At 30.4% G+C, this 12,048-nt stretch overlaps 1 protein-coding gene and 2 long non-coding RNA genes across 9 annotated transcripts; all 3 read right to left on the bottom strand.

Moving 5' to 3' along the window:
- Positions 1-72: 72 nt before the first annotated feature.
- On the bottom strand, positions 73-754 carry LOC9299751. The gene is made up of 3 exons (XR_002331457.1): positions 422-754; positions 187-259; positions 73-88 (listed from the first exon to the last, which is right to left on the bottom strand). It is a non-coding gene; the product is annotated as an uncharacterized LOC9299751 (long non-coding RNA).
- Positions 755-2,733: 1,979 nt separating this feature from the next.
- LOC9301511 (squamosa promoter-binding-like protein 2) lies at positions 2,734-7,354 on the bottom strand. Of its 7 annotated transcripts, none has more exons than XM_021013204.1 (6): positions 6,099-6,316; positions 5,348-5,603; positions 3,960-4,646; positions 3,759-3,862; positions 3,317-3,538; positions 2,734-3,229 (listed from the first exon to the last, which is right to left on the bottom strand). In XM_021013204.1, exons 3-6 carry the CDS (start codon positions 4,622-4,624, stop codon positions 2,934-2,936), a joined length of 1,287 nt encoding a protein of 428 aa, XP_020868863.1. In that variant the 5' UTR covers positions 4,625-4,646; positions 5,348-5,603; positions 6,099-6,316; the 3' UTR covers positions 2,734-2,933. The 7 variants fall into 7 exon arrangements, with proteins under 7 accessions (XP_020868863.1, XP_020868869.1, XP_020868875.1 ...); XM_021013210.1 differs by having other exon boundaries at positions 5,517-5,603; XM_021013216.1 differs by lacking the exons at positions 5,348-5,603; positions 6,099-6,316 and adding an exon at positions 7,151-7,354.
- Positions 7,355-8,895: 1,541 nt separating this feature from the next.
- Positions 8,896-10,252, bottom strand: LOC110225704. The gene is made up of 3 exons (XR_002329920.1): positions 10,096-10,252; positions 9,645-9,732; positions 8,896-9,398 (listed from the first exon to the last, which is right to left on the bottom strand). It is a non-coding gene; the product is annotated as an uncharacterized LOC110225704 (long non-coding RNA).
- Positions 10,253-12,048: the final 1,796 nt, after the last annotated feature.

Raw genomic sequence — 12,048 nt, 5'->3', positions numbered from 1 at the left:
TTCAAAAGCATATAACAAATAAATAAAAAATCCACTAGATAAAAAATTCAGAGAAAGCTTATACTAACACAAAAATCGACTGGAGCCACTAATGACAGAACCATGAGTAAGTTATCAGTGAAATCGAACCCAAATCAAGTTAGCAAACTGGAAAACACACAAAAAAGTTGGGGCGATGGTTAGTACCAGACATGCCGGTTTTGAGACAGCCGGATAGAGCCTCGACGGATCGGTATTTGGGACCGAGAGTTCCGACGATCTGAGTCAATGCGGGAAGAAATTTTGAGAAATACATATAAAAAAAAAAAGATCAAAGGAACCTCTACAAACAAATTGAATGCTTGGTGGGCAATCGATCCATGCGAAATTGCAAATCGATTAAGAACGGGATACTAAAGCATCGAGCAGTAAGAGAGCTCACCGATTTGAAAGGCTTGAGGATTGAAGCCATCATGATCGGTTCCTCGAGAAGAAGATTGCTCGAATGCATCTTCGGTGATGGAAGTGGAGAGACATCTCACATGTTCGACGGCGACGGGAGAGAAACGCAGAGTGAAAATTCGACGGAAGAGGTTTGGTGATTGTAAAGGCTTGCCGTCGAACATATCGCCGACTGGTTTCAGATATTTATTTTCACTTTTTTTTTTTCCACCAAACGACTGATATGGTCACTTTTTAATTATTTTCCATGACTTGATGCTTCACTAAACACTATGGTTTGTTCATATTTGGTCATTCTCATGTATTTACTGGACTTAACCCATAAACCTGCCCGGGCTGTAATAGTTTTATTTTTTAAAGTCCAATTGCAAACCTTTTATCCAAAAAAAAACTTTTTTTTTTATATATGTATAATTTGATGTAGGTAAATTTACTTTAGTAAAAGAACTGAATTAATTTTATATTATTTAATTTGATATAGTTATATTTATCAAATTTTATGTAATTCGTTTTCCAAATATATTTATTTTAAAGTACATTAATTAAAATATGGTTACTTTAATATTCGTTCTTTAACAAACTCATTTTGCTATTTTACATACTATAAACCAAACTCATGTTGGGAATAAATAATTTGTTTAGTTATAAATTAGATTAACCACAAAAAAAAATTTATTAGCAAAGATATAAAGATTATTTATGTATACTGAATAATATGTTGTTTTAGATTATTATGCAATTTACTCATAATCTTTATTAATGAGGACAACATTTTTTTTTCCTTGATGAAATATGTAAAGTCAAGAATGTTAATATATTCAAACCTAACACAAAAAAGAATCAAACTATATCCGCCATATATCGTTACTTAATGAATTTATGTTTTTGTATCTATATTTTAAAAATTAAAACGTAAAACATACTAACTGTACACTATATATAATATATATATATATATATATATGTGTATATTTAAAAAAAAACACAAAATGATAGTTTATATCTATAGATAATCTTCAAAAAAATTACATTTTAATTTTTTTTTAATATAGTCTCGCGGTATACCGTGGTAATGAACTATATAATTTTCTCTATCTCTATATTTTCAAAAATGAACTTAAAATATACTAATCCTACAATATATAGATATATACATATCTCTATATATACATTTAAATATAAAAAACAATAACATATACTATATAAAAGAAAGCCTTAAAATAAAAGATATTAATTTTTTTTATTTAATAAAAATATAGGCCCGCGGTGTACCGCAGGTTAACATCTAGTTAATACTCAAATCGTAAAGATATTTATGAGAGTATCTTTCTATTGTATATTCATTACTTTTATATATTTATTGTTACGATCTATTTTAAGTAATCTATATTTATGTCAAAGAATAAAAATTAATTTTTTGCTAAACTGATTCGAAATTGATTTTCAAATGATTATTCTTTCCAAAATCTTAACTAAAGATTTGAGCATTAAACGTTTTTAAAGTAATGATATATAGAGTAATTGGTTTCTTTAAAATCGAGATTTACACAAGATTTTAGGAACAATAGATGAGATAAGGTATGTGATAGTAATTAGTTTAGATTGTGGAAATATTCGAAATCAATTAGAGATAAAATTTATTACGGTATGATTAATGTGGCTATTAGTTTAGGTAATATTAACAAAATTTATTCTGCGATTTATGATTGGCCAAATAAGGGATTAAAATTATTACAAACTTCCTAAAATTTTTTATCCAAGATCCGGATAGAGTTAAACCCAGGTAAAACCCGGATCCAAATGAATTAATGCAAAAAAACCCTGTAAAAATGTATATGTAGATTGTTATTTTGATTTTAAATTTATTACAATTTAAATGGGCAATTGCCTATATTTAATCTGTTATTGTAAAAGAAAAATGACATAGCTTATTATTAGAATATTAAACAAATTTATTAACATAATATATATATATATACTGTTAAAAAAATAAATACGTTTTTTTCTTTATAATTTCATAATATATGTATATATTGTTAAAATCTGGACATTTATTTTGAGCATAAATATGAAAACGATTTTCTATTAAAATCGGCTATTTATTAAGGTCATTAATATGAAAGATATTAAGACAACATGGCTTCATTTATTAGTTTGAAATTAAGACAACATCCCTTAAATTGCTAATCCAAGATCCGAATAGACTAAAACCCGGATCAAACCCGGATCCAAAAGAATTAAAGCAAAAAAGTACTATAAAAATGTATATGTAGATACTGTGCGTTTCATCAAGATTTATAATCCTAATGTATAACACGACAAGATGATTTTAAGACAATTGTCAAAGCTCTCTAACCCATGGAAATATTTGGACAAAAAAGAAGAGAGGATTTGGTGTCTTGCAAGTTTCACAGCTCCTATCTTAACTTAACATTAGCTTGCCTGATCCTTAACATAAAATATCTTATTAGGATTTAAAAAGGCATACACTTTCAGTTATAAAACTGGTTCAAGCTGAAGCAGTTTTCATTAAACTGGCCTACCCTGTTTCTATGCAGCGCGGTCGGGCCTTCAACTGCGGGTGGATCCGGCTGCCAATAGCCGGACACTGAATTGAGTTGAGTCGCAGAACGGTTAGCCACAGGTTGGAGGTTGCTTGTGGGATGGTGATCAAGGGTAAAACGTCTTGGTTGGTCAGAGGAAACCCATGTTGTTGAATTTGACAGAAGAGAGAGAGCACCATCAAGATCTTGAGAAGCACCCATGTGTGAAGAGATTGTGACCTTTTCTAAAAATCCGCATAACACAAAGCATCATCAAGTTCATGAATACAAACAGATGAGACCATGTACTTGAAACTCAAGAGAATACAAACCTTTATTGAATAACTCGGTTCTTGCGGTTTTGGTTTTGGGGTCCAACAATCCAAATCTACTGTGCTCAGTGAACAGCTCATTGGAAGTCTCGGTCTTTGCAGGTTGCGGCATTAACCCTCTTGATGGTACGGGCTTCGAACTTGGCCATAGAAACTTTTCCTCACTTCTTGGATGGATAAGAGCAAATCTGTTCCATACAAAATCCACCTGTGGCTTCCCATCTGCATACACAGAATGACAAAAGCATATCCAATTCTCCATCAATGAGATAGTTGTGAGCCCCAAACTACATGACATGATATTTATCTAGAAAAAGGAAAATAACTAATGCTATAACAGAGTTTGACAAAAAAAAAAAAAAAAAAAACTGATGCTATAACTGAATTATAGCCAATTTCAGAGTGCATGTAAGAATAAGAGACAAGTGATTGTTGTATATACCATATGTCCTCCCAGTATTTGGCTTGCGACGTCTTGCATTGTGATCTGAGAGGCGTCGGCGACAGCTACGTTTCTTCTCATCAAACTCAGAGAGACAATGGAACCTTTGGAGACCAAAAAAAAACATAAAAGTTATGATTTCACTAAGGATTTTGCTAACTGATTAAACCACTTTCTCTCTTGAAAAAGACTAGCTTTTACCTGCTACATTGTTGGCAAAACCGACGCTCTACGCCACTCACAACGACTTTAGGAAACTTTGAATGGTTTTCACAAATCCTGTGTTTCCGATGATAGTCTTTAGCTGATGAGAGATCGAGATTACAGCCTTCAACTTGACAGTGAGGAGTTTGTAACCTCTGAGGAATGGATTTCGATTTCTTCACCGGAGAAACAGAAGACGAAGCAAGGCTAACTGGAAGTCCCAAACCTTTCGCATTTTCCACTTCCCAAAAGTCTTCAAAGTACGTTCGTTTACCAAGCTTTAAACCGAGAACAGGATCACCAGAGCCAAAAGAAAGTTCACGACTTGGAGAAGTATCAATTCCCTTTGCAAACTCTTCACTGCTGCCTAATTCTCCAGGAAGACTTTCACCAGCTTCTGATGTAAAATTATGTGTTCTCACTTCAGCTGATGAAGAACTAGTTGACTTTGAGCTTTTAGAGAAAGCATTAGCTAGATCAGAACCTGAACTACCACCATAAGCTACTGCAGCAAAGCTTGAAGAATACAGAGAGGTGCAATCAAACCCATCAATTTCCCACTCCATTGGTTTTAGCTTTCTAGGAATTTCAGCTGATGAAGTACCAAAAGATATCAAATGTTCCAATTCCCATTGAAACGATGGCTTCGCATTACACTCCATCCGACACACTGACCACCAAAATCTGAAAGAAACACAAATTTCATAAGAAACAAGAAACTAGCAACGACCAAAACGTTATTCTATATAAAAGCAATCAGCCAAATTGTAGAGAGAAGACTTTAACTCTAGATTGTCAAACATATGAAGAACCAACAATGGCTTTGTTTTAGAAAGCTACTTCTGTATGAAAGAACATATATAGATGCTACTGTCTAACATAATACTTGGTCTATTTCTTTACTCAACTAGAAACCAGACGATGATGCCTCCAGTTCAACCTTAAACCATAGCAAGAAGAAACAATAAAAACGACGAAATGGAGTTGTCCAAGAAAGACCTAAACTGTGATAGGCAAGGAATGTTACAGATTGAAGTGCCTAGAGAAAGTTTCATGGCTTCTCTATTACAAAATCCTCTGCTTATTCATACCAAATCTACATACTCTTCACCCTAGGTTCTCTAATTTGCTCAAATCTCTATACTCTTTTGGAGACAGATTGCTTTCTGATCAATAACCATATAGTTCTAAAAAGAATTACCAAAAACAGATCTCTAAAAAGCTCCCTCTCTTCCACTATTCAATAACAGAACCATAGTTTTCTACAAGCAAAGTCAAGGGTAATAAAAAGTACTCATATAAAACTTCAACCTAGGAGAAAATCCTCATTTATCTTCTCTGTTATTTGCAGAGATAAAAGGACAAAATCAACAGATCAAACATACCTAAAACTTATGGATCCCAGAGGAAGAAGAAAATGTTCTGTTTTTTTTTTTTTTTTAATACTTTTAGAGTAAGTTTCAATCACAATTTCATCCACATTTATAACAAGACCAACAAAAAAGATACCCTCTCATCATTCTTTCATCACAAAACTTTTTTTTTTTGGCTCACCAATAATTCACATTCATTAGAGATTGTGGGGGCAAAAATCCTTCAAGAAAGTAGGACCCTCCCTTCACACCATTTCATTATCAAAAGCTGTTTACAGATGTAAGATTAAACTTCTCAGCTGTCAAAATCATCCCTTTATTATTACATTCCGTAACATTTCTCTCTACTATACTTTCAAAATCAGTAATTTACAAAAACCCATAAGAGATCATGAACCAAACCCACTAAAGTTTTTATCTTTACACATTTTATTTTGGGAATGAGATCTATAGGACTAATGAAAAAGAGTAACATTGGTTACAACCTTATAGAGAAAGACTATTAGGGTTTCACTTTTTTACTCATCTCTGATTATGATGTTATTTTTGTATGTAGTGAAAATAAAAATGGAAAGAGAGAGAGAGAGAGAGAAAAGAGTAAAGTTGGAAAATCTCAGCCGCAAATGGATGTCTCACCATTTATGGTAATATTATCATTCGTTTCACAAACTTTTTTGTTGATAAGTAAATACCAAAAAATCTATACTTTAAGCTACAAGATTTGCAAGAACCAAAATCTTTATGGAAATTATTGAATGGGTACCTGTAAATTACAGAAAGAGGGAAGGATCTCGTCGTCAATAGAGTAAAGCTTCCATTTTTGGCTTAGCAAAAGAGAGAAGAGCTAAAGAGAGAAAGAGAAGAGAGAGAGAGAGCATGTGGTGTGTGCGAAGCTAAGGACCACCAAGTTGGGAGATGTGGAGGGGTCAAACTACTTTCATCAGCTTCAACTTTTTTGGACGATTCATTTCATTATCGAGAAAAAAAGCAAAGATTTTAATATTTATTAAAACTTTATGTTTTACCCAAAAAAAAGAAAAACAATTTCATAGTATGATTTAGAAAACAATTGCTGAAAAATATACATATATTTTAAAGAAATCAAGTTGGTTTAGTCGTTAAACCTTTCGGTTATCAAAAATGTATAGATAATATTTATTGATAATTTAAACAATTTTTTTTTATGTTTTTTTTTATAAAAATTTTGTATTCCTATTTTATCCTTCATTCTAATTCATTTGATTTCATCATTGAACTTGTCGATCGGCGTTGCCATCACAGATTTCCGTTGCAGTCGTCGGCGTCGCAGATCTTCGTCGCTGTCGCCAGATTTGTTTCCCATGTGACATGTCTGTTTTCCAAATCTCTGTTCTAGTCGTCTGCGTCGCAGAAAACCGTCGCAAATCTTTGTCGTTGTCGCCGGATTTGTTTCACAAGAGTAGATGCTTAGAAATTCTCAATTCCACTAAACACTAAATCATATCCAAATGCAAAATCTAATGAAAAAACAATTCCAAAAGTAATCCAATTCGAAAAATTGAATCCATTGTGCTAAAATCACTGAAATTACACAAATCCAATCGAGTAAATATCAATAAACATGAATCACAAAATGAGGGCCTAGTAACTAAAACACAAACCCAAACATCAATCTATACCCTAAAGAACATAGTTTGATAGTTTCGAAACGAAACCCCAAGAAATTGCTACATTAGAGAAGATATTCGGCCTGCTAATAAAATTAAACAAATCTAAATATCAAACTATACCCTAATAGATAGGAAACACAAAATTTTAGGGTAATGAATTGGGTACCTACAATTGATTTCTTCGCAGGAGAAATGGAAATTCTACAAATTGATTCGACAGAGAAGTCGAGACTGTGAGATATAGTGACGACGATTTGAGTTATAGAACCAAAAAGTTCAATCTGGAAATCGGAAATCGTCAATTGTCGCCGCCGAAATAGTTAGAGTCGACAAAGAAGGAGAAAATAAATATTCTTTCAAAACTCTAGCCTTTCATTAAAGATAAAAATGTCATTGTGTGCATAAAAGTGATATTTTAAAATCTATACTATTAATTGGGAAGGATTAGATAATTTATAACCTTATAAAGTGTAAATAATTATAAAAGATTGCCATTGGTATTTTTGCAATGAAAGAGTAAATTGAAAAATTCGGATAAGGTTAAAGTGGACATATCGATCGGATACATAACCCGGATCCTGGGTTATTATTTCGGATAAACACGCGGACCATCCAGCGTTTTACGGTCCGGGACGCGGATCCTCGATTCGACCCGTTTGACTGTTACAGAACCTAAATCACAGGAGATTCTCCGTATCTGTTACAGAAAATAATTGTCAAAATCATTTCGAAAGTTGCCAAAACAATCAACAGAAATCAATAAAACTCTAAATATTCGCAAAAGTGTTTTTAAGAAAATTCCAAAGTAAATCACCAAATATAAGGAACACAACCAATTTGTAATAACTGCTTTCAATAAAATCTAATCTCAGTTATTATATTTGCCTAATTTCAAAATAACAAAATATTCTAATCCTATCCAATCAAGCATATTCGATTAAGGATTCTATTAAATACGTTTACACAAAAGTAAACCCTAAAAATGAGAGTTGTATATGCTAATAGTATATATAGTAAAAGCGATAATCAACTTTCAAAACACATAATACTTCAAATCTTAACTTCATTTCTTTCTTTTTTTTCGTTAAAAAAATGGCTGCTAATCTTCCTATCACTGAACTTACTAACGTGAAACCTCAAACAATGTTGAAAATCCAAGTGAAAATCGTTCACTCTTGGACTCATTACACTCAATTCATAGGAGAGACAATGGAAATGATTCTTGATGATGTTTCCGTAAGTATTTTTTAACTTCCTGATATCAAACCTTTCAGATTTAAAAAGTATTATTGTTTTGCTTACTACAATTGTGAGTTTTGTAAGGTACTTTGATTCATGCTACTATAAAGAAATAACAGATGAACAAGCTGCAAAAGTTTATCAAGTCGGGAGAGTGGATATTTATTGAAATGTGGAATGCAGGCAAATGACAGGGTTATATGCTTGATTCGACTTGCTAAGATCAATATCTTTAAAGGTACTTAAAGTTAATATTAGGCTACGATTGAGTTTATATTCTTCTATGGTTATACTAACTCACCTTACTTTTAACAGGTGAAATAGCAATTTCAAATGCCTTTGAAATGTCTTTGCTGGAAATCAATCCAGACTATCCTGCTGTCCAAGAGTTTGTGGCTACGTATGTATATTAAACATTTATTTCTACCCTATAAGTTAAATTTTGAAAGAGGTATAGTACTAAATTAACTTATGCTTTATACTCTTTTTAGTTTACCACTTAATGTATTAGCAGTTGCAATCCAAGAAGCAAGCCTAAAGAATAAAAAATATGCAAGAAGAATGAATATTTTCACCGTTTCCCTCGGAAAACAATTTCTGAGCTTTTTGATGTTTCTGAGGTAACATATATATATATATATTTTTTTTTTCTTCCATATATATTTAGTAGTTTGAATATTACTTTATATCAAATAAAGTAACACATGTAGTAATAGGCTTATATATAATATGTGTGTAGGTTGGTAAGTCCAACATTATGTGTACCATCTTGAAAGCCTATACATTCAATATTCTTATCAATTTCTCGAAACAATTGTTATTCTACTCATTTCCTCTCTCTACAATCTCAGACCTTAAATTTTAAAAGCATTACTTTGAGAGATAAAAGTTTCCGATTTTATTAAGTGATATTCTATTATGTAAAACTAAAAAAATTACAGTAGCAGTAAAGGTGAATACTGATTATCAATCAACTTTTCAGATAGTTTTGTAGTTTTAATCTATGATATACTACTTTGATTAAACATACGAAGACAAATATATGAATATAAACAACAGTGTAAAAATCACAGAGGCACTAACCTTTTTTTACATATCGATTTCTGGATATCTCCAATGACTATATAACTCATTCCTTTTCCATATTCTTATGTTAATAGAATCGGATGCTTCACCTTAACACAATGAATTTGTTATTAACATGTTAAACTTTTTAAAGTATTTCAATAATAGTAAGTAAAGCTGCAAATCTGATAAACAAAAAAGTAAAAATTGAGATTTCACCAACCTTTTACATATATATATCCTTACAAGAACAAAACAATATGCCATATATGAAGTAACTAATCTTAAGCTCAATAAAACCAGGTAAATCTGCAAATATAATCAACAAAAATTAAAAAATTAAGAATCTTACTAACCTTTGACACAAAATTTTTTGAATAGCTACAATGATAAAATCCCATTGCCTCCTCCATTGTCTGAAATTACTCGCTAATCATCCTTCACCTGAATACACAAACCAAAAAAAAAATTCAAAACACAGTATACACAAAATATACAAATGTTTTTGCTTTCAAACTAAAAATAGCTACGGATAATCAAGATTAATTGTATACAGAGCTACTCTATATAACGATTCAAAACCACAATGTATCAAATTCGTATTCGAACCTAAAACAAAAGTTGTGAAAACCTAATTTTGAATCAGCCTTAAGAGATATAGATTACCCATACAAGATCCGGGTTCTTGACAATCCTTGGCGATTCTATACTATCAAAACAGAAAATTTCAAAGATTGCGAATTGAATCGACATATACAAAAACTGTAAAAGTATAAATTTGATTTAAATTCACGAATCGAAACCCACCAGAGGTATAAAAGGAGATGAAGTAATGATGCTTCTATGAGAATACAACATTTGATTCATGAAATCGAGCGATGTTCTTCGTTTTGTTCGGTGATTTTTTTTTTGTAATAAGACAACGAATTTTCAACAACAAAAATCTATCCAAATACATTAACATAAGAGTTACAAAAAAAAAAAGGAAAATTAGAAATAAAGGATAAATATTTAAGTATTTGTCCATATATGAATTCTATGAACAAATATCAACTATTCCTAAACTACCCCTTACATAAAATTGAACCAATTGTTTCAAAAATAATTAAGAAAAATATGTATTAAAATGATAAAGAAGACATGAAGATATATAAAATTTCAAAAATATATTGTTTTGTTTTCGTTTTAGATGGATAAAATTTGATCTATAAAGTTTAGAATATGTCTTCTGAAATTAGAATGTATATTCTATACACTCTACATGTTCTACAAAATTAGATTATGTATTCTACACACTCTACATGTTCTACAAAATTTAGAAGTCATTTCTGTTCTACGGTATTTAGAATACTAGTTTCTACGACTTTTAGAATACATATTCTATACTTTTTTCTTTGTTCTACAAAAATTAGAATATGTTTTCTAATATTTACTCATGTTCTAAGAATGTTAGAAAACATATTCTTAAGATTTTTTTTATTCTCTAAAAATTAGAAAGCACATTCTCTCTAATTTAGATTTAAAAAAAATATATATCTTAAAATATGGAAATTGAATATAGTGAATTTGATTACATCTGCAAATTACAGAAGTTGAATTTTGAATACTTTAAAATTCTTTATACCTAAATGAATAAATTATAACACAAATTAGAATTTTTCTTTATACTTCACACTTTTTCCTATAGACTTAATTTATTGTCTCAAAAGCCAGAAAATTAGTTGAATTTTGAATACTTTAAAATTTTTTATACCTAAGTGAATAAATTATAACACAAATTAGAATTTTTCTTTATACTTAACACTTTTTCCTATAGATTACGCTTAATTTCTTGTTTCAAAACCCGAAAAATTATAGTTGCGCTCCATAAAGAAATTGAAATCAAGGGAGTGAGATAGAGAGAGAGATTGAAGAAGAAGAAGAAAACAAAAATTATTTAATATGGCGTTATTAGAGAGGAGAGAACAATTACGAAAGCTTAACTTTGATGAGCAAGAGAATCAAAGAAGAAGAAGTTATGAAATTATCTACGGCAAAACAAATAATGGAATGTAAATAAATGTTGATTTTGTCCTATATTTTTCCAAATTGTTTTTAGAAAGAAATCAATTTAATTTTGAATTTTTTAATAGTTTAGGAAGATTTTAAAAGACTGGGGGCATATTGGGATTTTAATTATATAAAATCATATATGACTAATATTAAAGTATATATGACCAATCATGAATATAGAATGCATAGATGGACAATAGTTTAATTATTTGTCCTTTATTTCTAATTTTCCCAAAAAAAAAAACATAAGAGTTTTCCTAAATGGCTCCATGAGGTTTACAATTGGGCCTAAAACAATATTTTAAAAGCCCATATAAACTTTATTCGGAAAAAGTATTTGGGCCATTAATTAACACATTGTTTTAGAGGATTTCTGAATTTTATAATAAAGTTTAATAAACAATACTGTTGCATTAACATTATTATACAAATACAATTATATGAGTTTAAGTTTCTTTCAAATAAAATTTTCCTATTCTAACTATTACACATGTCTTTTGTAAATGTAAAAATTATCTTTTGATCACTATAACCAGTTTTAGTTTTTTCAAACAAACACATACAAATATTTAAAATAAACAATTACTCTAAAATTGTAATGAAACAGACATAAAATAAATGTCGGTTGCAAATATTTTAAAAACACCAAAAAATTAATCTCACTTAATATACTACATGTACGGTATATATTCTAATTTTCACAAACAA

This window comes from Arabidopsis lyrata, assembly GCF_000004255.2.
Source record: "Arabidopsis lyrata subsp. lyrata unplaced genomic scaffold ARALYscaffold_8, whole genome shotgun sequence".
Taxonomy (NCBI): Eukaryota; Viridiplantae; Streptophyta; class Magnoliopsida; order Brassicales; family Brassicaceae; genus Arabidopsis; species Arabidopsis lyrata.
This window is presented reverse-complemented; position numbering and strand designations above follow the sequence as displayed.